General features: G+C 44.8%; 4 protein-coding genes across 19 annotated transcripts; 2 read left to right on the forward strand and 2 right to left on the reverse strand.

Moving 5' to 3' along the window:
* The first annotated feature begins 1,071 nt into the window (after positions 1-1,071).
* LOC109777907 (cation/H(+) antiporter 15-like) lies at positions 1,072-3,834 on the forward strand. The gene is made up of 4 exons (XM_073500683.1): positions 1,072-1,323; positions 1,422-2,441; positions 2,539-3,002; positions 3,354-3,834. Exons 1-4 carry the CDS (start codon positions 1,072-1,074, stop codon positions 3,832-3,834), a joined length of 2,217 nt encoding a protein of 738 aa, XP_073356784.1.
* A 3,861-nt stretch (positions 3,835-7,695) lies between these two features.
* Positions 7,696-11,031, reverse strand: LOC141026274 (uncharacterized). The gene is made up of 3 exons (XM_073502359.1): positions 9,315-11,031; positions 8,967-9,219; positions 7,696-8,102 (listed from the first exon to the last, which is right to left on the reverse strand). Exons 1-2 carry the CDS (start codon positions 10,912-10,914, stop codon positions 9,212-9,214), a joined length of 1,608 nt encoding a protein of 535 aa, XP_073358460.1. The 5' UTR covers positions 10,915-11,031; the 3' UTR covers positions 7,696-8,102; positions 8,967-9,211.
* A 124-nt stretch (positions 11,032-11,155) lies between these two features.
* LOC109777910 (uncharacterized) lies at positions 11,156-17,975 on the forward strand. 10 transcript variants are annotated; one of them, XM_073502360.1, is made up of 7 exons: positions 11,156-11,397; positions 11,468-11,760; positions 12,950-12,994; positions 13,157-13,290; positions 14,196-14,602; positions 14,786-14,828; positions 15,465-17,975. In XM_073502360.1, the coding sequence occupies exon 7, from the start codon at positions 15,502-15,504 to the stop codon at positions 16,741-16,743; it is 1,242 nt and encodes a 413-aa protein (XP_073358461.1). In that variant the 5' UTR covers positions 11,156-11,397; positions 11,468-11,760; positions 12,950-12,994; positions 13,157-13,290; positions 14,196-14,602; positions 14,786-14,828; positions 15,465-15,501; the 3' UTR covers positions 16,744-17,975. The 10 variants fall into 10 exon arrangements, 8 of the variants coding, with proteins under 8 accessions (XP_073358461.1, XP_073358465.1, XP_073358462.1 ...); XM_073502364.1 differs by having other exon boundaries at positions 14,789-14,828; XM_073502361.1 differs by having other exon boundaries at positions 12,950-12,988; positions 14,789-14,828.
* Positions 17,976-18,550: 575 nt separating this feature from the next.
* On the reverse strand, positions 18,551-26,766 carry LOC109777912 (uncharacterized). Of its 7 annotated transcripts, none has more exons than XM_020336473.4 (10): positions 26,494-26,766; positions 25,969-26,060; positions 25,736-25,810; positions 25,031-25,522; positions 24,280-24,642; positions 21,006-21,097; positions 20,860-20,909; positions 20,727-20,788; positions 19,114-19,547; positions 18,551-18,896 (listed from the first exon to the last, which is right to left on the reverse strand). In XM_020336473.4, the coding sequence occupies exons 1-10, from the start codon at positions 26,510-26,512 to the stop codon at positions 18,812-18,814; spliced, it is 1,764 nt and encodes a 587-aa protein (XP_020192062.1). In that variant the 5' UTR covers positions 26,513-26,766; the 3' UTR covers positions 18,551-18,811. The 7 variants fall into 7 exon arrangements, with proteins under 7 accessions (XP_020192062.1, XP_073358457.1, XP_020192060.1 ...); XM_073502356.1 differs by having other exon boundaries at positions 19,107-19,547; XM_020336471.4 differs by having other exon boundaries at positions 20,721-20,788.
* Positions 26,767-26,994: the final 228 nt, after the last annotated feature.

Consider the following 26,994-nt stretch of genomic DNA (forward strand, 5'->3'; position numbering starts at 1 on the left):
CTCCGCATATAGAATCTGTCTTAAGTCAAAATTCACAATGTTTGACCAAATTTATACAAAACTAAAATTATGCAATCTGGAAATTAATTTCATAATGCATCTGATTATATTGATTTAGTATTGTGAATATTGATATTTATTTAGATAAATATGATCAGACTTTACTATGTTTGACTTTAAGCAAATCTTATATGTGAAATAAAAAAGAAACGGAGGGAGTACATGTTAGAACTTAGAAATCATCTTCCGTGTAGCACCTTTCACCGTCTAATATTTTCGATAAAAAGATGGATTTGTCTAGGGCATATTTAGATGTGCCCTAGTTATTACACATCTATTCTAACTTTCTAAGTGACTCAATCAAGCATAAAAAAGCCTCGCATGAATCTTCATATAAGATCAATGACATATGACCTAGATATGCAACACAGTTTTGCTAAAGCACATCTCAGGTGTGCTTTAGTAGAACAGTAGAAAGATATTGTTGATTCTAATGGGCATTGCATAATTTAAAATCTGGATTGTGCTTTTCTATTTTGCAGGTGAAAATCTGGATTGTGGATTTGTGGTTACCTCTTCTTATAACCATCCATAGTTTTTCTACACAAAATAGTTAGTACGGCTATATATGAAACAAAAAATGTATAAGGACGTTCATGTTGATCTTGGTAGCCTTAGGAAAATTGGATCATCCGCCAGTAAATGTTCTGCAGCGTGAATCAAGAAGTTGTGTCATCACAGTTCGAAAAGAAAAGAGGACGGTGGAGGTTGGATCAAAATTTCGATTCACGCCGCAGCTGCATGTATGCATATGGTGTGGGAGACCATTCACGGCCCGCTTCCGATGGCATCGGCATGTCCTTACGCACAACATGGCGTTGCATGCATCCGGCTGAAACGACGAGCTAGCTCTCTCAAAATTTCGGCCCAACAATCACTCCCCACCGTAGCTTCTCCGTCCCCGGCATGCAGTGCATGGAACGATCGCTACGTCGTCACCGTCGACCGTGAAGCCGCCGTCGCCGGGGTTGGAGTTAGGCAGAACGGCCGGCCGAGGACGGGAAACGATCGATGACGACGCAGCCGGCGGTGGGCGACCCTCTGTCGGACCTATGGGAGCACCTGATGTCGCCGAACAGGACGCACCTGTCCTGCTTCTACCCGAGCAAGATCACCATGAGCGGCATCTGGACCGGCGACAACCCGCTCGACTTCTCCCTCCCGCTCATCCTCTTCCAGATGCTCCTCATCACCTCCACCACCCGCGCCGCCACCCTCCTCCTCTCCCCGCTCGGCCTCCCCCGCTACATCTCGGAGATACTCGTACGTCCGGCGTCTCCATGATCACCGCGTGCATGCACGCGTCCATCATCCATGGCGGCGACGACGGCTGACTGTTTGCCATGCATCAACGCGTGCAGGGCGGCTTCGTTCTCGGGCCCTCGGTGCTCGGCCGGCTCCCGCACTATACCGACATCGTTTTCCCCCCGCGCAGCATCTTCATCCTCGACTCCATGGCCCTCCTCGGCCTCGTCTACTACAGCTTCACCATCGGCGTCGAGATCGAGGTGCCCACCATCACCCGCGCCGGCTTCCGCAGCTTCTGGTTCGCCGGCGCGTCGGCGCTCCTGCCTTTCCTTATCGGCGCCACCACCGGCTACGTCGCCCTCGGCACCGACGATTCCCGTCAGAATGCTGACTTCGTCGACAAACTCTCCTTTCCCATCTTCCTCGGGTCCACCTTCGCCTCCACCGCCTTCTCCGTGCTCGCCCGCAACATCGCCGAGCTCAAGCTCGCCGGTACCGACGTCGGCCAGATCACGCTCTCCACCGCCCTCATCAACGACACTATCGCGTGGACTGGGCTCACCGTCGCCACGGCGCTCTTGTACGCGGAGGACAGTGGGTTGCTCTCGTCCGTGTGGACGCTCCTGTCGGGGCTTGTCATCTTCGGCGCGAGTGTCCTCCTGGTCCGGCCCGCGCTCGTGCGGCTGGCGCAACGCGCAACCACCGAGGGGGAGGTAATCGGTGAGGAGCGCGAGTGCGCCGTGCTTGTCGGCGTCATGGTGGCAGCTCTCGTGGCGGACGCCGGGGGCACACACGTCATCTTTGGGGCCTTCGTGTTTGGGCTCGCCGTGCCCAACGGGCCCGTCGGCGTGGAGCTGGTGGAGAAGGTGGAGGACTACGTGGTGGGGACGCTACTCCCGCTCTTCTTCGCCATGTCCGGCCTCCGCACGGACACCTCCAAAGTTACGAGCATGGAGGCCGCCGTGCTGCTGATGGTTGCCACCTTTGCCGCGGCGGTGTTGAAGGTGGTCGCTTGCATCGGTGTGGCCGCGGGGTTCGGCATGCCGCTGCACGACGGCACGTCCATTGGGCTGCTGCTCAACACCAAGGGGGTCATCGAGCTCGTCATCCTCAACATTGCAAGAAACAAAAAGGTTTCAATTAAGCCGATTAATTCTAGGATATAGTGTATTGTTGGACAATCAATTTGTTGCTAATTCGTGCGTGCGTGTCTTTCTCTGCTGCTTGCAGATCATGAGCGACCAGTCGTTCACGGTGCTGGTGTTCATGTCGGCGCTGATCACGGCGCTGGTGAGCCCGTTGCTGACCATGGTTGTCAAGCCGGCACGGCGCCTCGTCTTCTACAAGCGGCGCACCGTGGCGTGGCCGCAGCCGGACGCCGAGCTCCGCGTGCTCGCCTGCGTGCACGTGCCCCGCGACGCCCCCGCAGCCATCACGCTCGTCGACGTCCTGTGGCCCTCGCGGCGCTCACCCATCGCCGTGCACGCCCTTCACCTCATCGAGTTCGCCGGTCGCGCCTCGGCCCTCCTCTTGATCAACGCCGCTGCCCCGGCCGCCTCTTCCTCCGAGTTCTCGGACCAGGGCCGGAGCCACGTGGAGATGCAGTTCAAGCACATCGCCCACGCCTTCATGGCTTACGTGGAGAACCACGCGCCAGGCGGCGTCTTGGCGCGCACCATGGCCGCCGTGTCGCCGTACGCGTCCATGCACGAGGACATCACCGCCGCCGCCGAGGACCAGCACTCGGCGCTCATCGTGCTCCCGTTCCACAAGCACCGGTCGGTGGACGGCGGCATGGAGGTGTCCCACCCGGCGATCCAGTCGCTGAACGCCAGCGTGCAGTCCTGCTCGCCATGCACGGTGGCCATCCTCGTCGACCGAAGCCTCGGCAACGGCGGCACCGCGCCGGGTGGAGCCGGCGGGTACCGCGTGGCGGCGCTCTTCTTCGGCGGGCGCGACGACCGCGAGGTGGTGGCCCTGGCCACCCGCATGGCGCGCAACCCGGCCGTCGGCCTCACCGTGATCCGCTTCGTCCAGAAGGGCAGGGCCGGCAGCATGACCTCGAGCGAGTTCGACGCCCTCAAGGAGCGGAAGGCCGACGACGGGTGCATGCGGGAGTTCCTGGACCGGGCCAACGCCGGCGGCGGGGGCGTGGAGTACTGCGAGAGGGGGGTGTTCAACGCGAGCGAGATGGTGGCGGAGATACGGAACGTGGAGGCGGCCGGGAAGGACCTTTTCTTGGTGAGCAGGACGCCGGGGGCGACGGGACTGACGGCCGGGATGTCGGACTGGAGCGAGTGCCCGGAGCTGGGGCCGATCGGGGACCTGCTTGTGTCCAAGGACTTCCAGACCAAGGCGTCCGTGCTGGTGGTGCAGTCCTACGGGAGGGCGGCGGCGTCGGCGTCTTCCGAATTTGCTGTTGGCGAGGCCGTCTTGCCGGCGCCAGAGGCCATCATGCCGGCGACCTCCATGGGGCACCCGCCAAGGCGCCCACGACAACATTCACATTCTGACCTTATGCTTTGATAGTATAGTTTGGTAATGCTTGCTAGCACATTAATTAATTAATTAGGGAGCGCCTAATTTTTGCAGGGGAATTAGGAAGTGTCTAATGATCAGTCCACTGATGTTAATTTGGGTGACAGTCAAACATTTAATCTAGTCAGAAGCGTACACGTCTATTAGCTAGCTTTGTTAACAGGGTATAAGATTACTGTAAGAGTGTGACTAGGTCTCAGTCCATTAAAATTTAATTAAATCTCAATCAAGTGACATAACATGTAAAAGAATTTAAAAATAAAAATTTGCACGGAACTTAATATAACATCTCACGGACTTAGTATCGACTGAGACAGAGACATAACGAAGTATCAGTCAACTGAGATTTAGCTCCATAACCAGCCCCTCTCCATCGGGCTAATTAATTGAAGGAAAAGGCACACCCGCTAAGACACTGAACAAACACAGAAAAAGGCAAACATACACATTCACACAAATACCTCTGTTTTTAAGAATCTTTAGCATATTTTCTCAACAACAACAAAAATTTAGCACATGCTATCAAAGTAAGAAAACTTTACATATTACACAATCCTCTAATATCCAAGGAGAGCAAGCGCCAGAAACGTCTCAAGAAAATTCCATTGCGAGATAAATGGGCTGACTTCAAAATTATTTGGTTGAGAAGACAAATTCATATGAAAACTGATAGGGATCTTCTATTCTATAACTTCCAAAATTGCAGATGGACAAAGCTGCCGAACAAATGTGAGAAAGCAAGGTACAGATGAACAACTGCAACAATGTTGTGGTCACTACTGGAATTGCCTGTTGTGTCGAGGATACTCGACGAAGGCCCTAAGAAACTCGGGAAAGCCTTTGCCGAGAACAGTTATCAGCAAAGCATACTGGGCGTCGACCCCTCTGGCAAATCTTTGTCGAGAACCGTCCACCGGGCTCTCAGCATAATTATCTCTGAGTATAATAGAGGCACTCTCGGCAAAGTAAAGTGACTTCACGTCCGCGAGTTGAGGACGACATCGTCAGGCCTTTGCCGAGAACCAAGGGAGAACTCGGCAAACACTTTCCTAGTTGCCGAGCACCAACTCTCGACTTACCTGGCACCAGCACCTCCTCAGGAGCTGCCACGTGTCACCTTTTGCCGAAGTTGCCACCAAGATCTCGGCTTATAGACACCAGCAACTCCTCATGTGCTCCCTTTTGCCGAGCTCCTTCCCCGGGTTCTCGGCAAAGACTCAAGCGAGCTGTCAGCGCATGCCACGTGTATTTTTTACCGAGAGCGACACTCAGAAAAGACCTCTTTGCCGAGTTCACCTCTCATAAAATGACATTGTTAGCCTGGTTTCTAATTGTTTTTTTATATAACCCTGCACCAAAAATAGATATAACAGTAATATCTACTAAAATTCACATTATGAAGCTTGTATACTCTATAAGGATCACATACATAATGACAAAACTCACAAAAGCATCATATATGGTCTACACAAGCTTCATACGGAGTCACAAAATAGTTACTTAGCACTAGCGCCTGCTCACTAAACAATAAGGTAGCCAATGCATGTTACTTACGAGCACATGATAAAAGCAACACCATAATTCGGATGAACAGGAAAAGAATTGTCAAGTTCTTGAATCCACTTAGACCCGATAAGCTGGCCTGCACCATTGCTTAATTCATGATTACTCTCCTCATTGAGCGCATACTTGGAATAATGATTCTTTGCCTCCTCCCTACTGTTGAACGAATCTAAGGAGCTGACTTTGTAACGAATCACTTGTTCATTGCATGTGGCTATGAAACATAGACTTCTGAACACCTACCTCTGTACACCACATACCACTTCATCTACAAAGAAAAATATATTTCAAGAATTGCAAGTGAAAAATAATACATATGACAGTCACGTAAGCATTCATCACTCATATACCTAGAAGCATCACAAGTGCTAATCCGAGTCGACAACTACATCACTAAATTAAGGTCGAACTATCTAGTTAGACTACTCTGAGTTGTAGTCCGTGAAGCTAGTGATCGTGGAGTCGGAGCAAGTGGGCCCCCACAGTAGAAGAGCAAGCATTGCCGGGAATGGCGGTCGGCGGACCATGGAATTTTATTATTAGTTATAGTCCTCACAAAAAAAAGTGTTTCTAAAAACCATGGATTTTTTTTTGTAATTTTGCCATGGCATTTTTTACTACATGGCATTTTTATTATTTAGAGAACTTCATTTTTATTATTAAGAGCATAGCAATTTTTAAGAGCTTGGCATTTATTTTATCTATATAAGGATGGTAAACTTATTTTAAATGGCTTAATTTGTGAATCATGGTAATTTCTTTTTTGTGTGGTTATTTATTTTGACAAAGAAAATACATAGTAATGCAAAAATTTATCATCCAATTTTATTATTTAAGACATGGACTTATTATTATTATTAGAGCATGTCATTTTCACTATTAAGAGCATGGCATTTCCCTTAAAAAGAAGAGCATGACATTTTTAATATTAATACCATAGCATTTTTAATATTAATAGCATGACATTTCTATTATTAATAGCATGACATTTCTATTATTCGGGGGAACAAGTCGTTTGATGTGGGAGGCCTCCCTGGGAACAATTACCATATATTGGCATCCTAGAAAAAAAAAGACAATAAAATTACGTCCTATATCTCTTACTTAAAAAGATTGAAACGTTCTATCATCCGCTCATCCAATCTTATGTACGCCCCCTCCTTTTTCTTAAAAATTTTCTTCCCATATCTGATTTTTTTTTCATCAGGTTTCTCTCAAAATCACGTTAACTATCCCATCCCTTATTGACTTACGAAAAATAATACTAAGTTTTCTTTAATAAGACAATAAATGCTTATCAAACAAGAGTTTACCAAATAAAATCCCCTTTTTTTATACAATCACACCAATACTAGAATATTTATTCCCCCGCCGCAACACACATGCAATTATCTAGTATCTTCAAAGGATGTTGTACGACATAAATATAACATTTATCTACAGTGATAAATTTTTAAGTCTAAACGCAACTAAAAATAGCAAAATTATATATGAGAACATTAATAGGCCAATACACAATCTGATTCTGATTTGTAACTATTCATAATGTGGTATGTTTATTTTTTGTCTTTGAGCAGTGGGTTGATGAAGCACCAGAAGTGGAAGCAAAGGGCAAATGTGGTTGAAAGATGATGACAAGATCACAAAGTTTTTCCATATGTGCGGGGCTGATAAAGCACATGAAGTGGAAGCAAAGGGCACACTCCGGTAACATCTAATGCGTCACCTCTACTCATGACATGATTTGTTCTTTTTAATCTGATTCTATTTTACTCCCTCCGTTCCTAAATATAAGTTTTTTTAGATATTCCAATGCGGATTATATATGGAGCAAAATGAGTGAATCTACACTCTAAAATGTGTCTATATACATCCGTATGTAGTTTTTTTTAGATCTCTAAAAAGACTTATATTTAGGAACGGAGGAAGTAGTTAGTAAGGGCATCTACAAAGGTGCCATCTTATCGCTGCCACTTAGAATAGATATTGAGGTGGAGAAAAAGGAAACCAAAAAAATAAGCGTCGCCTTCTCTTAGTTAGGAGATTATCTGTTAGCAACAAATTGCTAGAGAAACGAAACACCATAATCTTTTGTCATTTTTAAATTACGTGCCAGGATTAATATAAGACTGTCTTATCAACCATTGTACATGACCTAACTATATCTAATATGTTTTTCTAATCTTTCTTGCCCCTACATTGCAAACATCACTAATTAGTTAAGTTGCTCCAATTAAACAGAGCACTCACCCGAAAACACACATTCTTGGCTTGACAAAAGATGCATTCGACAAAGCGATTGCAAGCAGAGACGTCATTTTTTAGTTGACACGGGCAAATGTCCTTCACCCACGATAACACATATCCCGGGCAGAGTTCAGGCGAAGGTAACACACTAGGCTTGAAGCTGAAAGTTATGCTAAACGAGTCTGGGACCCTGCATAGTCCTACCACGGGAATTCAAGAACTCTGCGCACTTGGCGTCCCTATCGGCATCGAAATAGATGCAATCCTCCTCACATACTTCTACAGAAGAATCAATTATAAACTTGCCATCACTGATAGAATCTTCAGTCGTCGTGCTACTGCTGTCACCGCAAGCCATGCGCTCAAAGTCGGGTCACGCCCAATATACTTCTCTAGATCAGGATGTACAATCTTTGCACCTTCTTTCTCACAGTAATAACAACGGCCTTTTCCCACAAAAAGAAGAAAAGCAATCATTAGTTCAAGCAATAAGAAAATATCTCTGTGGAGAAAAGATTATCATCATTTCATAGCCTACACTAAGATAAGAAGAGGTAAATCCCTAACAACACCATATAGCTAAAGTGCAGACAACCACATGTACACAAAAACACTGGTCAGTGGCATGTATAAAATGTGCTCAAGCCTAACAATTCGGAGCATGCTTAGAATGTTTCTTGCAAAGATGAAGCTCTAAAAGACTAATTTATTCATATGTTGTTCTCAGACTAATTTATTCATATGTTGTTCTCAGATTAATTTAATCTAAAATACTACTGATCTAATATGTTGTTCTCAGACACCATCAGTTATCTGTGCCATGTTACATGTGATGATAAATTCAAGTACAGTGGCAAATTGGATGAGTTTGGTATAGGTGATGACTTCTACGGACTTGACTGAAGCACTGCCAGGGGTGTTTGGACCCCTGGTGGTATTAATGCCAGAATGTTATTACTTATTAGATCAGTAGTATTTTTATGGTGAGGGATCTGTTCTCACAATATTGCTGTGACAACCATTTGCATAGCTGTGCATAAAGACTTAACAAAAGTTCTAGCCAGGTCCGATGCCTTATTATATCCCTTTTTTCCTTCTTTTTTTGATCATAAAAAGGGCCTCCCCCTCCAATTTTCATTAAAGAAAACCATATCGCCACCTTCCTTGAGGTCATATTTTAGTAAAAGGTCACATTTGGTTAACAGAAGACATTGCCAAAAAGATTAAAGGAACATATGTAACAAGCTGACAGCATATATTTTGATGAACATGTGGCGTAGATTATTCAAATGGAGAGAAACCATATATACCAGGATGTCCCGTGACCGGCCAACATGACGGTTCATCGACGGCATCTTCATCATTGGAGCACTCAGCAAAGAACAGTATAGGAACCGTGTCAGAAGAATGCAAATCTCTCGGCCTTGCCAAAAAGTTGATGTGAGAATGCTGAGTTTTCTTTGGGCGCCAAGAAAGCAAGGGGCCATAATGGAGGCCCCAAACAAAAGCTTTGCCTACGTTTGAGTTCAAGCCACAGATAACATGAAGCTCATATTCAGGTCCCTATATATGCATATCATGGTGAAGAATCAGACAGGTTACTTTACTATTCATATTTGCAATACTGAAGAACTGAAAGAAGCACCAAATAAACATACCCCAGTTCGCTGTGTGTATCTCTTCAGCATGGCACCGACCTTCGTACAGACAAAACGTTCCTCTTCGTGGAAATCTCTCAGAATGCACGACAGGAACTTGGGACCCCCCCCCCCCCCCCCCCCCCCCCTCTGAAAGCACAGGAACTGTGTGAGCTGAATCACTGGGAGTTGAACAGTACTCAGACAGCAACTGCTGGATGCGTTCCACATCCAATGCCTCGTTCTCCTCCTTGGGTAGAGGCATCATGGGAAAGGTTGACATGAAAAATTCCACAACGGCATCAGGATCTGGGTGCTGTGCTGCGGTGGCCGCAGCCTTGTAGGCGCTGTACTGCCTCAACATAGTTCCCTCAGTGTGTCCTTGTTGCCTTGCCAATTTCATTGCTCCCCAAAGATTGACCTCGGTGAAGAGCAGACAATGCATGGCCTGGTGTTCAGACATCATGCCAAAGTAAGCGCGGATGTAAGCAACGAGGCCACGAAGGGAGCGGTATGCGACGAGAACAAGGCTGCGTGAGCAGATCATGGTGGCCGGAGAGAGCCCTCCTGCCGGCGGGAAGGTCGCGTTGTACCAGAGCGTGTTGAGCACAATGTTGGAGACGGGGTCCGTCGATGGCCCGTAGCAGTGGCCAGCCTTGAGGAGGCACCGGTGGTGGTGCGTACGCAGGCCGTCCGTCGGCAGCAACGCGAGTCCCTTGAGGTAGAATCCGTAGATCTTCTGGAGCAGGGTGCTTCGCAGAGATTTTGTAGGAACGAACGGCGGCGGCCTGTTCAGCTCCAGATGAAACTGCGGTGGTGTTACTCCGGCGAGGGCTCCAAGCTTCCGCCGGGGCTTGATCAGCAATGTGTGGATGCTCTCGATGGCGTTGCAGGAGAGGCAGCCGCCTTCGGTCGCCAGGAGCTGGGACAATTGCTCCATCCGAGAGGCGAGCGAGTAGGACCTGTTGACGAGGGCCCTGGGCATGGGGTGGCAGGCAGCCAAGGCGGCGCACTTGAGGGCCGTCTTGGTGGTCCGGGACGCGAGGCTGAAGCTGCCGCTGGAGTTGCGGTCCTCCTCCACGAGCCGCACGGCGGAGAGAAGGTCGGCGTTGGCCAGGCAGAGATACTCGAGCGCCTCGCAGGCGGGGAGGCGGGGGAAGTAGCAGGTGAGGAACGCGACGAGCGCCCTGAGCGACCGCTCGGCGATGGGCATGCCGCGGAGGAGGCGGCGGGGAGGCGGCCAGCGCTTGGCCTTCCCGGTGCCGGAGACCGCCCGGGAGAGCGCCTTCCGTCGCCCCCTCCTCGCCTTCTTCTTCTCCTTCTCGCCGTCGTCGGGCGTGGACGTCGCCGCGGCCGCGGGCTTGCGGCGGCCGTAGGAGGAGACGGTGTTGACGATGATGTTGGAGACGGGGTCGGCGAAGCCGACGCAGAGACCGGCCCTGAGGAGGCGCGGGGCCAGCGCCGGCATCTCGTCCAGCGGCAGCCTGTCCAGCGCCGCCGCGTAGAACCCGTTGATGGCCTCCAGCGCCGCCGATTTGTTGCGGGAGATGCGCTTCGAGCTGTCGCATCTGTAGGGGCGATCGGCGTGGGCACGCTCGCTCCGGCGGCGCTTGAGAACCATGGCCGGGAATTTCGCGGCGCTGTGATTCGGGAATTGACGGCCGGGAAGATTGTGCTATGTTTTTTTTTAGTTTGGGAAGATTGTACTATCATGAGGAGACTGGAACGTGCTTTGTGGGCCGGCCAGCCATTGGGCCGCTTTGACGACGAGCGGTGCGGTGGGTTGGGTGGGGTGGGGGACTCGCCAAGGGTGAGGAGGGATACTCCGTATTTCTCTGGGCTAGGGGTAGGCCTGGGATTTCGCATCCCTAGGGTTGCAGATCTAGAGTCATCAAGACCCAGACGCAGCCGCCTGCTGCTCCACTTTTTCACGCCTCCAACCACCCCCTCTCCCTGTCTCTCGTGGCCGAGGAAAGGAATATGGCCATGGAGTCGGATGGGAAATTTTGCAGAGGTGATGCCTCCCCCCTCCCCCTCTCTGCGAAAAAAGGAGGTACGGAGGGCGCCCCGACGAAACCCAATCCTGTCACGCCGTCGTATTGCGGTAAATAATCCTTCCTTTGCATCTTTTCCGTGTATATATAGAGTAATTTGTTTTTCCTCTGATCCTGCAGGTTCTTTAAGCTGGGACGTCACAGATGCATACCAACCCAAGATGACAGGCGCACCTGCACGCTGTCACTGGATCTGCACCAATGGATAGATTGGTGTTTTTTTTCCTTTCTCTGCAGAAAGCAATGATTTGTGTTTCCCAGCTAGCCTGTAGCAAAACAGGTTTTATCGAAGGATTAGTAATTGTATTTTTCAGCGGAAAAGGAAAAGAGGAAGGCTGTGTCCTCGAATTTTTGGATCGATTGATGTTCAGAAGGAGGAGACGGTTTTATTTTCTTCTGCTGCTGGAAAGGAGGTTGGTTGCTTGTCTAAATTTAAGGTCTTGATTGTTTCATCTCTATCTGTTTTAAAGGACGGGGTGTTCATTGCTGCAAAATTTCCAGCTCGCTTATACTCCGTATTGGTTGCGGTCAGTGTTTGTGTGTCTCCTTTATTATTCATATTTTTTACAGCGCAGCTCCCCAGATTCGATGCAAAAAGTAAGATGCGTTTTCTACAAACAGTGTGCTCTGCTCTGCCCGTTACTCTATGTTATTATTACGGTCAGGGTTGATTGATGGGACGCGCACTGTACCGTCCTCGTGATTTCCTGCCAAACCATGCGACTAGCAGTTTTGTCCTCGACCCACTGCATGTTTAGGTGCGCCGTACAGTAACTCTAGGCCGGATACAAACGGACGGGACTTCGGAGTTGCACGGACAGGCATTTTCATTTCCTCGCCCGCTCCCGCTGGGGTTAGTGCTTGCTACGTTGTACACCCGTCCGTTCTAAAACACTTGAATTTTTTTAGATTTCACTAAGAGCCCTCCCTTGAGAAACGCCCCCAATAAGTGTTATTTTGGCTTTCCCAAATGATTTAGGGAAGGTTTACATGTGAGGTGCTTTATCAAAACTGCAATGCTAAATCTAACTTTGAGGTCCTACTTGTCAATGTGATGTTATTCTCGAGCGTCGGTGGCGGCTTGGAGGGAGTCCATTGGGAGGGCACTTGTTGGAAGTGGGATGAGAAATCTGATGTGGCACTTGTTGGAACAAGCATTGGGAGGGCCAAAATTTCCAATATTTGAGGGAGATGGGGCTGATTATTGAGACGTCTCAATAATTTACTGGGAAAAGGGAGTCCAGCCGAGCGTATTGTTTGTTCAATTCCCCAAATACGAGAAAATTATTGGAAAAGGGGAGGCTCTTGAAGATGCTCCTAAGTCTGTGTAAAAATATACCGTCATCTACAACACCCAATTAGTTTTATTAGATTCATTTTAATGTATATTCTTATATTATATATATTAGATTCATTTTAATGTATATTCTTATATTATATATATTAGATTCATTTTAATGTATATTCTTATATTATATTTTTCCCTATAAGTTGGTCGACTGAAGGACTTTTGACTTAGGACAAACCAAAAACTTTAAATATTTTGAAGCAGAGCAAGTACTAATTATCGGTTTCTACTTCATTGTGTGTTGTCTTTTGCAGATCTTTCAGCGAACATGATGACAAGCAGATCTTTTAGTGGTTGTGGTATTTTATTGTTCTTTGTACTCAAATTATTTGTCTTTTGTATCCAAACAAATCTTTTGAGCAACTCATAGGGTTTCTACCCATGCAACTTTTTCAACATTTCTCATCGGCTTCGCTTAAGCATCACTAATTGTATATATCTTGTTTGTGTGTCATGTGTAGGTCTGACGAAATCATCTAAAGAAAGGACATATGATGAGAAAATGCATTCACAAGTATTTGAGGGGGGCATTGGTTCACGTGGCCTTCAAGGGATATATTTGGATAAAATTTCCTAGCCCTCCAAAGGCATATTCGTAAGTAACGTCAACAACATAATATTTTGGTTATAAAAGTGAACAAATGGATGAGGATCATAGATCAAACAGATGTCTCTGCATGTTAGATGTAGTATTTTTAGGTGTGGCTAGCTCTCATCTAGATGAGAATTAACTAAATCTCAACCAACTCACAGAGACATTCACTTCTATTTTTTCCTTTTTTTTAATATTTTGTTTCTTGGCTTTTTACTATATTTTTTTCTTAGAAAATACATATGTGTAGTTGATACATGGTAAACTCATAAGCTTGCTCCTGTCGCCGCCAAATGACAAGGGTGCATATCAAAGTTCTAAATGCACCGTAAAAAATAATCAAAGTTCTAAATAACGTGCTATCTCGGCATTAAGATAAATTTATAGGAAAAATATGAACATTCACAATACCAAATCAATATTGTTAGATGCATTATGAAATTAATTTTCATACTATATAATTATTATCGTATACGTTGATATTTTTTTAAGATAAATTTGGTCAAACATTGAGCAGCTTGACTTCAAACAAATCTTATATGCCCATCCGGCGGCTTGATTTTGGTTTCTTGGTGCCTTACTCATTGTTGAATTGCTTCATAGTTCTTCACTGTGAGCAAGCTCCGATCCGCCTACTATCTTTCAATTTTTCTACAAAGCTTTTTCCTTTGTAATTATAATGCTATTGTATCCTAGCCGATTGATGGTTTCATTAATTTAAAATTGGGCATTTGTGCCTTTTCTCTACAAAGAAATAATTCTCACGGGGGCTACTTACGTTTTATAACTGAAAATGAGTAACCGTATGCAAATGTAATATTGACGAAGGTATCTAAGTCCCACTGCAAAAGAAATCATCAATTGTTTATGGCAAAGAAAAGGCAGTAACTGGGTGGGCTACATTGCAGTTTAAATGGGCCAAATTTGGGCAGGCCTAGCCTTTCTGAAGCCGAGCCATTCGGTTGGTCTCTCCATCGTGTCATCACTTTCCCTAACGCGACTATATCTGGGAGGAGGAGGAGGAGGAGGCGGCGGCGGCAGCGGTTAGGAAGCAAACCCTAGAGCGATGGTGGCACGAATCTGGCTGGCCAGCTTCCTGTGCCGGAAGAAGCCCTCCCCCCGAGTGCTGACCGCCGGGTGGTGCCCCCCCCTCGGCTACTTCACGCCACGGCCCTGCCCCCGAGTGCTCACCGCGGATCCCTGCCCCCCCCCCCCCCCCCCCCCCCCCCCCCCCTCGGCTACTTGCGGCCACGGCCCTCCCCTCGACTTCATACCGCCGACGGCTCCTCTCCACTTGGCTTGACGCCACGATCAGGTTAGGCTGCTGCTGATCTTCCTCAGATGGGGAATCCCCCAGCCCCCCTATGGTGATTTTTTTTCCTAACTGCTCATCTGCTGTCATGCCGTGGCTATCCTAAGCACCTCAAAAAGAAATTTCTCCTGCTACTTTTGCCATCAGTGGTGATTAAATACTATTTTTCGTTGTTGATGTGTGCAGCAGATGATGGGGAAAGGATCAAGCTGAAATTGCAGTGGCTGAGGTCAGTGTTATTTTGACATTTTTGTTCGTTGTCTCTGGTACTGCAACCAGTGCAAATCAAAGCTAATCTATTATTCAATCCAGTCTAGCATTTTTTTTAAACGTGGGACTTGTGTGAGAATTTGTTAGGGATGTTAGCAAGACAGCAACATAAAATGCTAGTGGATTTTGGTAGTGCCAATTGTCAAGCATTTGCTGTAACATAATATGCTAGGGTGCGTTTGGTAGGGTGTATGAAGGGTGCATGAGAGCAAAAGTTCCCTTCTCGACCCACGTTTGGGTGTTTGGTAGAGTGTATGAAGGGTGCATGAGTCCACAATAGCTTAACACAAATACACTAGAAGCATGCATGAAGAGGGGTGGTGAAATGAGCATGCATAAAAAGGGAACAACTATGCTGAGATGAGGACGCAACCAAACACACCCCTAGTGGATTGATTTATGGAACCTGTAAGATGTACAGTACTTGGTAGCATATAAGTAGGACAGAGACTGCTTTTGATCCTTTTCTGCATCTTGTTAATCTTATTACTGATTGGTTTCTTCTTTGTTAAGTCGCATTCAACAGTATGTCATGCTTCTTTTTCTTTAATGCTTTGAAAGCCATGTAACAACATACAATTTTCTTTTGCTGTAGGTATTGGCTCTCTGTTGGGGAAAAACGTTCAAATGATATGCACCTTATGACTGGGAGCTTCTTGAATCTGGAGGGCATCACCCCTGTTGATGATTCCAGATATAATGCAGAGGAAAGCGACACACGTGCTGATGTGGTGCCTGAGATTGCTGATGTTTGCTCCAATGCTCCTGAACGAGATGATCCACCTGCAGGCCTTATTATCAGCAGGTCTTCTGGACCGGGTGCACTTTTGCATCTTGGAAGGAAAAGATCATCATGTACCTCAGTTGAACATACATGTTCTAGGCGCCTTAGTAGCAATAGTCAGATGCCAGATTTCACAGTTGTCCAAGGCAACAACCTCTCACTCCTTGGTCAAATTGATGCAGATATAGTGGAAGCGGAATCTGAGTTTACTGAGGCTGAAGTGAGGAAAAGATACCTGAAGCATGTCGAGCCTCAGTTGTTGTCCAGAGGCCTCGTTCTCCCCGGGAAGCTGAGTCACAGTACAACAGCCTTTGTGCACCGCAGAACCCAAGAAATTACTGGCCACAGGCCAAAATACATGAGCATTCTCGATGTTATGGGACATGAGAAAAGAATGAAGGAGGATGAATGGCATTTCTTCCTGAAGGATATGATCAAGACAAGAGTGTACGTGGTTGAGAATTGGAGCTCTTCCCTTTGCCGTGTCGTGTCTCTGACGTATGATTATGGCATCGTTAGTCCCGATGAGGGTCCAGATGTGGAATTCTTCAAGGCGGAATGTGACGCAGCCTACTGTGAGAAGAAGCAGCAGGCTGAGTTGTCATTTTTTATCTTTAAAGGAAAGCAGATAATTCATTGTCAGGTTCATCATGAGGTGCCCTGCAGGTCTTCTGTGGTGGCAGAATGCTATGCGGCTGCTGCTTGTCTTATAAAAGCCAAGGAACTTGGAATAGAGAACCTTGTCATATACATGGACTGCAAAGATTCCCATGGCGTTTTAAGTGGTGAGCGGAATATTAGACCTGATGATGTAAACATGGGAGTTTTTCTGATGTTGAAAAAACATCAAAACGCCCTTGAAAGGGTGGTGCCTGTGTGGAAGGAGCGTGAGCTTAACCAACTCGCGGATGATCTTGTAACACTCGACCCGAGAACCACCCTTGATCCTATGTTCCCACAGCAAGCGATGGAGAGATGGAAGCATCCCCTGGAGGGTTATCCAGTGTTCAGATATAAGCAAAAAAACGAAGTTGAAACCATCACCAGAGGATTTGGTATGTATCTGCAGTTTCATATAGTTTCAATATAAGTGGTAGTTTGCATCATACATGGTAGGTTATATGGTTCATAGCTATAATCTGACAACCTGCTGTTCTGTTCACTTCAATCCAATACTTGCATCTCATTGATTAGAGCATTTTTTATACCCTACCACGCACCATGGTCAATTTTGGAGGAACAACAAGTGTTTCTAGTTTGAGCGCTTGCCATTTGCTGCATCATCGACACGAAATAACAATATTATTAAACTGCAAAGCTTATTTTCTTTCCAAATCAGTGATTATAATAATTACTATAACATTTTATGTATTGTAGGAATTATATGCTTCTTTTTAGAAAATGAATCATTCTCCTCTTTAGGTAATAATTAGTTTGTTCAGCCTTCTGAATTAAACCAATTCAAGCTGTTCCTATTTTTTGATCATTTAAATGAGGCACTGCCATGTGAAAATATGTATTTGTTTTTGCTGCAAGTCTTCTCAACCAAGAAAACAGTACAAGCACATAAAATCCTACAAGAACGGAGCATTGCATTGACCATATTGTGTAATTATTATAACCAATATCTCCAAGAAGCAAAATATTTCCTACTTACTCATTGGGGTTATAAAATTTATATTGTTGGTAAATTTGATTGTTTGGCTGGCTTGCTCGATGGGTTTGATCCGGACGACCTGTATGTGTCTGCCATGAGTTTGCCAAAAAGCCCAAAGACCTCCAGTTGAAATTTGAGGAGTTCTTTGATGGACCGGGACGCGATGTGGTTGGAGGAATTACGTTCTTCCACAAGGGCAAGGAGAGTGATACTATGAAGAAGGACAAGGGAAGACGTCTCTCAGTTTGTTTTGATGCCAAGCTCTGGGACGTATCCTTCCACCACAATCTGACGGTCGTCCTATTTGCACCAGGAGAGGCTGAAACACTGGGGAGGCAACACAATCTACGAAAACTCAGCGCACTGGACTATGTGCGCTTCAACAAGGATGTGCGCTTCAACAAGGTGTCATGATGTGTCATGTGTTGCCACAGCCTTGGGATTAGAGAAAAGTCTTTGTAATATGCTAGCCACTGAAACTTGTTTTGGGAGCCTGTAGCATGTCGTGCCGTGTGATGGTCTCGAAGGCTAAGGGGTCTTTGGATTGTGACTATGTTTGCCATATTATTTTTGCCACACTTGCCTAAGTAGCCTAACTTGAGTTAGCTTAAATTGTTAGCCATACTTTGGCTTGCCTAATGGAATCTTGCCATATTTTTTCTGTCCATGATATGTGGGGTTTACTATAAAATTTTTTTTTGCCTTGGGTGTGGCTAGAACCAAACACCCACCTAACTTGATCAAACTTGCCTAAGGTAAGGTGTGGCAAAGTGTGGCAAGAGTTTGGGGAATGACGTGTTCTTGTGCGGCACCATTGACTTTGCAGTGATGACTAGAGGACCCAAATAGTATATTAGTAGCATTAGATTTTGGTTTTCAAATTCGCCGCGCCGCTGAGCGGCTCAGGTCTTCCCGACGGTGCTTTGTTGCACTACTTTTGTACTCACTTTGCTGTATAAACGCAAGCTGGCTTGGAACAACATTTCTGGAGCCCTTTGGCACCTGTTAGTTAACCACCTGAAGCTTTGCTGAAAGTAGCGACTTGGAACAATGTTTTTAGGTGCAGCTACCCATGACCCTTCGTTTGGCGCGCTAGAAACACACCGCGGAGATAAGTTTATCTACACACTAGTCCAATAAAGCATACATCTTGACGGCACAATGCATACATCGTGTTAGTGATCAAGCATACATCGTGTCAGTGACCAAGCATGCAGAAGCAGAATGTCACTCTCAGGGATCCAAACTAAACTTACGTTTTCATGAAACATAAATAGTAACAAATTTGGTCAGATGAAATGAATACGCCGAGTCTATCCGGAGTATCATAAAAGCAGTAACATAATTGCCAGTCCGGCATCACCAGGCGGCCATACAATGCTCTTACAAGCTGCAAAATACAAGCAGCAACTTAATTGCCAGTCCGGCATCACTAGGCGGCCATACACAATGCTCTTACAAGCTGCAAAATACAAGCAGTAACTTAATTGCCAGTCCGGCATCACCAGGCGGCCATACAGTGTACCAGCAGCCTCATCTTCCCATCTAGGAGAAAAATGCACTGAATGACTGCTCGCACCAGCAACCTGCACAAACAAAAACAAGATAGCGAGGTTCAGATTAAGAACTGAAGATCCATAAAAGTAAGTGATAAAAGCAAGAGGCCATACAGACTAAAACACAAGAAAAATAAGACACATGAATCTAAACTAAGCCTATCAAACAACTCGCTTATTTGCTTGCATGAGCTTATGTTGGACACGTTCAAAAACTTCAAATGGAAGGCCACAACTCACCACTCACACTTTCCTTGCCACCTTCAGGAGGATGGACGCAGCAGTACCAAAGAGTCTTCTAGATTGACCATGATCATTTGTTACTTGTGCAACTCCTACCAGCAGTGAAAGGTTGTGAATTTGACTTGGAGTGCTGTCCATTGAGCTACCCCGGGAGCGGCGGAGCTCTTCATAACCAAGTGCAGACCTAGCCGCGGATGCGCCAGTACCAAAAAGTCTTCTGGATTGACGATTGCTTAACAGTTGTGGAGCTTTTCCCAGCGAGGGAAGCTTATGGCCTGGAACTGGAGTAGGCACAGTAGGTCGACTGGCATCTGCTGTTGCATATGATGGGTACACCCGCAGAAAAGCCCGGGCCTGTAGCACTGATCTCCAATATGGGAAGAACTTTCTCCTTGTGAATGTGTTATCCCATCCTTTAGGCAGATACTTTTCCGCAGCCTGTCCCACAATGACATAAAGCATAAGCATCAGAAAACCAAAAAAACATCCATATTCAGCATCATCAGCCAACAACACTCGCTATTTGATATGGTATATGTTATTTGCATTATTATTGAACAATTTCATGTTTAAGCTATAGTGTCATTGTGTTGCTACGAATTATGTTTGTGGCAAGCTTAAGGAACATGAGAAGCTGTTGAACCAGCTTGATGCATGGGACAGATAAAGCAAGTGAAACATGCTTTGCTGTCCATTTCAAATTCCAAGTTGTTTTATCTTTGTCCTCAGTCAAACTTGTGTCATTTTGATCAAGCCTATAGAAAAATGCACTGTCAAGATATATCTCATGGGGTATATCTATCATTACATTCCTCTTCCTACGTCAAAAGGTTGATAGGAAACAGATACACTAGTCCCCGTCACATTGGCGTGACAGACAAATCAAAGTTCAAGTGCCATCGGATCGCAAATAGGCAATTTGAATATAGAGGCAGTTCAAAGCAATTGGAACAGTAAATTTCAGTGAATATTCCTCGGTCAAAAAATGTGATATAACACATGTCCCCATACAGAGAAAAATCCTAAAGATTTCTTTCTTCACCACAATATGAACTCAAACTGAATATTATGATTCAGACCGCTTCCACCAAATTCATGACCAAAACCAAGCAACACAATTTCAACAGGTCACCACAATACCACAAACACAAAAAAGAAGGTAAAAAGACCCGGAAGAATAGATGTTAGCACAAGAGTAATCAACTCCTTTATAAAACCCCATTCACATGGTATTGAAATGTAGGGCTGCTATACAAAGTATGCATTGCCCCATTCAAAGGATAAGCTAAAACATGAAACATACAGAAATTGAGGCATGTAGATAACTGCAGTGTAAACACCGCTGTGGGGACAGGTGGTGATGAATGCCTTGGGCAAAGACAGCGATTAGAGATGAGACCAGTTTTGCCTTTCTAATCAAGAGATAATATATTGGCTTCTATGTAACATCCTGTACCAATAGTTAACTAAAGAGTGATTTGATCCAACACGGGGACAGAGATTAGAGATGAGACCAGTTTTGCCTTTCTAATCAAGAGATAATTTTTTGGCTTCTATTGTAACATCATGTACCAATAGTTAACTAGGAGTGAAGATAGAATGCTCCAGTACATGTACTTCTTCCATTGTAGCACACGGATTATCTGTTCCTGTAACTCCCTTGGTTGAATTCATAAGCCCTGCTTTCCATGAAACAATAGTTAGGGTCCATGTTATTAAATCTGAAAATAATCACTTAAGCCCAACACACCTTGGTGGTATAACTCTTCATCAGACATTACGCAGCAGTTGTAAGGGCAGCTTCAAGAACAAGTGGAAGAAATAATTAGATAATCAACAAGATAAACAAAGTAGTTGCATAGAAAATTATAATAGGAAGCAACACAAGAGTATTACAGGTTCTTAACATCAACGATTTCTCCAGTTGGGCAAAACCCATACTCCTTGAGGATAGAAGAAACTCGCTCCAGAACCTCCACGTGGGGCACCTGCATGACGTACAAGCTGCTGTTACAAGATATAATAGGAAGAAAAAAGGTAAAGACAACGCATAGATAGCACATATAATGTGGCAATCATGTGGCCAATTGTAGCAGCGAGATGATGGAAATAATGGTTTGGAGGATAAACTTGCAATTATGCCATATGAGCTGGAAGGCAATAGAACAGTATGCCAACACTGTTATAAACATATATGACACTAAGAATAAATGTACTTGGTCCAATAAAGTACATAACAACATATTAAAATTTACTTCATTGACTCATCATGGCTTCCTTAAGCAAAATTTATTAGCTTCCACATGTATTGTAATCTCGCAATCTAGACACTTCACAAAGTGGGAGTCATGAACTGCATCTTACTTGTACTAGTAAGTGGTACATGCTACCAAGTGTTTTCTCAGAAAGTTTTCAAAAAAATCAGAATACCTGTTTAATTTGCCTTCCATAAGAAATAGATTAGTGTTATGTTCTACTCCCTCCATTCCTTTATATTAGGTGTATTTGTTTTTTGATAAAATTTCATAATGTAAGGTGCATTTCTTCTAATTTCACATAATTCCCTTGTTAGCCATCCAGAAAAAGGGAAGTATCTCTTTCCTGATTGTGTGTATCTCTTCTTGTAGCAAAAGAAGGAAAGTATCTCTCTGGCGATTGCATGTTTATCTTATTTTCCTGGAATAACTGATTTACTTTCCACTAAACAAAGATTTGCCAAGGGTAATTTTGTCCTACCTTGTCTATAATTGTGTGCCTTGGTCACCATGCCAAAACTAATACACCTTATATAAAGGAACGGAGGGAGTAGTACGGCAGACATGATCCATACTGCTGTCATCTCTCTAAAGCCTTAAGGACAAGGGATACGGAGGGTTCTGAGGCCATCTGCGGACAGATGATGTAGTTACTAGTTTAGTTACATGAAAGAAGAATTTGAAAACAGTAAACTGATATGCTGGGGATACTGGCTGGGATGTGAGGCTGTGAACTTTGCAGTTGTTGGTTTCTTTTAATGGAAAGGGAAACCCTTCTATAAAAAAATCATTTCCTGTGTAGATCAATGCCAGCAAGCCATAGTGAATGAAGTAGTGTCTCAACAAACTGTATTAGAATCTTCCTCTCTTTTCTCCCAGTGTATCTCATCTGAACTTGACATGATCTATCATTTATCCATGAAAAGCCACTTGTTTACGCCTATAAAACTTTCTTTTCAGGAAGATAGCACGATGCTAATTGGTCCAATTAATGCTTTATTTATTTTGCCGAGTGGTGCTAATGCAGGATATCAAATGACCGGTGCTTGAAAAAATAAGTGATGATGGGTTTTGCGATCCAAAGAAGTAAAACCATTACCCTACAAAGCAGCAATATATGTTTCTTTTTTAAAATGGATCAAGCAGCAAGATATGTATGGTATATATAGCTTTATGAAAAATTGCTTCAAGGACCACGCAGCTTGATTGCTTTAAAAGTACATGTGCAATCACCTACATGTATTTCCGGTGCGGGGAAGGGCACTTAACCATCTCCGCTTCATTCAGCCAAACTGAACCTGCCAATCAAATGACTCAGCCGATGTACAGCCTGCTTATAACTTATAAGCGCATGCCAAACCGCCAGCTTCCTGTCACGGCGAAGTGCGTGTGTCTCTCTAGTGAATACCAACCCAAGCATAGTGAAATGCTGCTGCTATACGTATGTACACAGGGGCAGTGGCGGATCCAGGAATTGAACATTGGGTGTTCAAAAAACAAAAATCCCACCCTAGCAGTGAAGCCAATGGTTCATGGCAATATAAAGTTTTCAAATCAATGGCCTTCCCCTTGTTTTCTGATGCTATATTGCCTACAATTCAAAGACAGTGGCCTCATTCTGTCACTCAATTCGAAGGTCGACTAATGAAATCAATCAGATCAGCAAAATGACATGTACAGAGCTATCTTTCTCTAAATCCAAACAGAAGCTACACATGTACAGGTCAACAAATGCAATTTCAGAATGAAACTTTGGAGGGGCTTCACCTAATCACCTTAGGGTTGGAGATTGAGTTTGTTGGCAGCTGGAACAAGACCGAGACGTGCCCCATGATCCCCGGCCCTCAACGACGGCCGCCGCGCCGCTCATCGATCCCCACCGTGCGAACAGTCTATCCTGTAGCATCCCATCTGCAGCGGCGGGCATGGCACTGCACGGATCCATCCCGTCCGGTGTCGGCGGCTTTGTTGAGCTCTCCCTCGCCTGGCTCACCATCGGCACCGAGCGCCGTGCCGCCGTGCTCCGTGCTCGCCCGACTCTGGTGGATTTGGACCGGGCACAATCGTTTTTTTTAGGCAAAGACCGAGCGAAGTAGTTTGTGGGCTCAAGGGGCTGGTTATGCTCATGGACTGCTAGGCATGTTGCCGATGGGCTATTTGCTTGTCGGCCACAAGTGGGCTACTACATATCGTATCTCAAGCACGTAGGCTACGATTTTTGTCATGCTCCTATATATATGATTTTTTTTGGCAGAAAAATTTGGGTGTACATCTGTACACCCATGACCAATACTGGATCCGCCCCTGCACAGGGGATTGTGCTCCAGTGCATATCGGAGCTGACCGTGGCATTGACGCCTTTATTTATTTAGCTATTAGCTACTCCGCATGGGCCAGTAAGGCAGTAAGCACGGCAGGTCTTAGTTCACTTATGGTGTAGGCTTGTCAGTCTAGTATGACAGGGCACATTGCTTTGCGCGAATGCAATCCGTGGGATGAAATAAATACGGCTGATGTTGCAGGGATTCGCTCATGTTTTCACCGTCTGATTCATTCAATCGATGGGTAGAACTGCTCAGAATTTAGCATGAAGGGTAAAATCAGATTCAAAAACTGGTATACTAAATGGGGTATAGATATCTCTAACGATTAAACAATTCTTCCTTTACTCAAATCTCAACTTCATAAATTAAAGAGATTTTTGCAAAGTACATGGAGATACTTTTCTGAAACAAAATCATAACATAGAAGTCTGTTAAACAAACAAGTATTGTTGCTTTTCTCTCAATAGACATGATAAGTACTAGCATTCATCTTGCCACAGTTAGTTCATGATCTTTCAAAGACATCTTCTATAATATAATTTAGATACTAAGGTTTAAGAACTGCAACTACAATAGACAAGAAAGGGGTACCTTTGAATGTGCCTGAATGTATGCAGAAAGGGCTTCACCAGCTTGGGAAACAATATCAACAAGCAGGCCCGTAAACTCCATAAATATTCTCTCTTCCTCACGCAGCTTCCGTGTATTTGTATTTTTGTTCTCCGATCTTAGGGTAACCAAATGTCTCACTATATGGCACATGATAATATCAAACCCATCACGCTTATTATTGCCGTTGCGTTTGGAGGAACAGCCCCCACGGATTTGCGCTTGAGCTGACAGAAGCAAAACTGCAGACTGAACAAGTTTTCCATCCTTCACGTAATTCCATATCTCATCAACTAGATTATCTGTTCTTTCTGCTAGCAGTCTAACCGTATCCAAAAAGATTTTCTGTAAAGCAATCACCACATAAAAATAATCTTAGTGCCTTTAAGCATATGTATGCAAATAAGTGGTAAAGAACAATTTCCTATTTATCACCTCAATTCCTCCCATCAAAGTAACTACTGGAATGGGGATAATCTTCAGGGCAAAAAAAAAAGCTGAACGGAATAGAATTGCTGACTGCAAGCCTCTAAAGAAGAATATTCAACAACAGATGGATACATACAAAATATAAGAACAATTCAGTATCTGGCAACTGAAGATGTAATATTCTAGCCCTTTGGTATCATTATTAACTTATTAACAGCAATTCATGATCTATGACAATACCGAAGCTTCCTTTTATTTATAATGCTGCAAAACCACATTGTCTAGAGAGGGAAGTGAAACAAACCATTTCAGGCATGCATAGCAGATGGATAATCTTGTAGATATAATCCCGATGGTTCTGGTATGGAAATAAATTATCCTCCAAATACTTATGCAGGCAAGTATTTTCGACCGCAACATGGAGTGGGAGTAGGTTCTCAATGATGTTATCCCCGACTGTGCGTACATTGGCTGATGCACCATGACGAAAGAGTAACTTGATCATGTCAACAGAAAACCTTTCGGCAGCTTCATGGAGCGGGAAGTATCCATATGGGTTAATGCAGTTGGGATTGGCATGGTGTCCATTGAGCCTTGGTGCCTTGCCCTCCAATATAACTTTTGCACATCGTAGGGCATCATAACTGATCATGTAAGTTAAGGTTTGTGAGGTGATGGTATGTTTATATGCCATACCCCGCTTGCTCACCAAAAAGTTGAGTAAGCACCGGACGCTATCCTTCTCTAAGATGGGCCACAATTGGGGAGATAGCTCATAGAAGACCGCGTGTAGCGACTAAATCATGCACAGTTAACAAAAGGTGAAAAGGGATCAGTTATCCCATTAACAAAACACAACAGAATAAGCAAAATCCTGTTGACGTGTATTTTGACAACAAAAAACATGTTTTTCAGTAGACAACTTGAGTAGCCATAATAATAATAAAGGATAGACACTAAGCAATTAACCAATACGGCAAAACTGAATTTTGTATAAGGCGGGAAAAACCTTAGGAGTAGGATCTTGGGTGATTATATCATTTGGCATGGACCGGGCAATCAAAGCATATTCTTGAAAAATATCCTGAAAGAGATAATGTCAGCGACAGATTATATCATTTGGTGGACTTGGCAAACAAAGCATACTGTTGAAAAATAACCTGAAAGAGATAATGTCAAAGCCAGCAATAAAAAAGAAAATAGAAGGGCAAGGAAGATCATAGAGATGGATAGTTACAATACCTCCTGAATCTTCTTGAAATCAATTTTAACAGGAACTTTAACAGATGGGTCCTTTAAACTGGCCCTAAATTTCACTTCCATCGTTCCTTCCTCTGAAACAAGGATGTTTAATCTCAAATTCACACTCCATAAAAGATTACAAATTAACATTGTAGGTAGTATGCTGTAGAACAAGCAATGGTTAAACAGTGAACCCAAGACCATGAAGGGAAAATGGGACCTTATATTTCAAATGAAACAGTCAAGAAAAAGACTGCGACAATAAAACGGGGCGCAACAAATTAAGCTCGGTTTCAATCAAAATTTGAGATTTTGACATGAGGAACACCTCCAGATCTGAGGGCTGTGACTAACAGCTATTGACCCCGACTTTAAAGTAGCAACAGATAGCTTCTCACCATAGAAATAGGTGTCCTGATTCACAGATCCTTTCCAATAAAGCGAGACGCAACAATATACAGACTCATATAGGAAACAAAACAAAAAAGAACTAGTGCGGAGAAAAATCAAAAATTGATGCCTTACCACAGTCGAATTCCGACATGATTATGCCGAATGTGATGAAGATTGAATATCCCAGTAAGTCGAACCAGATCTCCGGGTGAGGGGCTGAACTGGGAGGCGGTGGAAGGTAGTCACCCGAGGGCAGCCAGGGGTTCGCGGTGGCAGGAGACGGAGTGAGCTAGGGTTTTCCGGAACCTCAGGCTGACTGGATGAGTGGCTGGAAACAATACCAAGGTGTTGAAGGGGGGAATATATGCGGCCCGGCAGCCTGAAGGCCTGATTTTGCTGACAACCTCCCGTAGGCCTTGCTCTCGCGGCAGCATAAACTTTTCCGCACCGACGCGAAATGGGCCGGTCGACTAGCAAGGTTCCCAGCATACATTCTCTTCTGGATTTTAAGTTGGTTTTGTGGCCGGTGTTATTCATTATCTTTGGTTTTCTCTTTCTCATTTTGTTACGTTTTTTCCTTAAATTTCCTTTTTTTATTATTCTCATGTATTTATTTTATCTTATTTTTAATTA

Source organism: Aegilops tauschii, chromosome 6 (genome assembly GCF_002575655.3).
Source record: "Aegilops tauschii subsp. strangulata cultivar AL8/78 chromosome 6, Aet v6.0, whole genome shotgun sequence".
NCBI lineage: Eukaryota > Viridiplantae > Streptophyta > Magnoliopsida > Poales > Poaceae > Aegilops > Aegilops tauschii.

Coding starts and splice junctions, on each gene's coding strand:
- LOC141026274 (XM_073502359.1), bottom strand. CDS start 10,914: ATGGTTCTCAAGCGCCGCCGGAGCGAGCGTGCCCACGCCGATCGCCCC.
- LOC109777910 (XM_073502360.1), top strand. CDS start 15,502: ATGCACCTTATGACTGGGAGCTTCTTGAATCTGGAGGGCATCACCCCT.
- LOC109777907 (XM_073500683.1), top strand. CDS start 1,072: ATGACGACGCAGCCGGCGGTGGGCGACCCTCTGTCGGACCTATGGGAG. Junction 1,324..1,421: donor GCTACATCTCGGAGATACTC/GTACGTCCGGCG, acceptor CAACGCGTGCAG/GGCGGCTTCGTTCTCGGGCC. Junction 3,003..3,353: donor ACCATGGCCGCCGTGTCGCC/GTACGCGTCCAT, acceptor CCAGAAGGGCAG/GGCCGGCAGCATGACCTCGA.
- LOC109777912 (XM_020336471.4), bottom strand. Junction 20,910..21,005: donor ATCGTTGATGTTAAGAACCT/GTAATACTCTTG, acceptor TTGTTCTTGAAG/CTGCCCTTACAACTGCTGCG. Junction 18,897..19,113: donor CTGAAGGTGGCAAGGAAAGT/GTGAGTGGTGAG, acceptor TTGTTTGTGCAG/GTTGCTGGTGCGAGCAGTCA.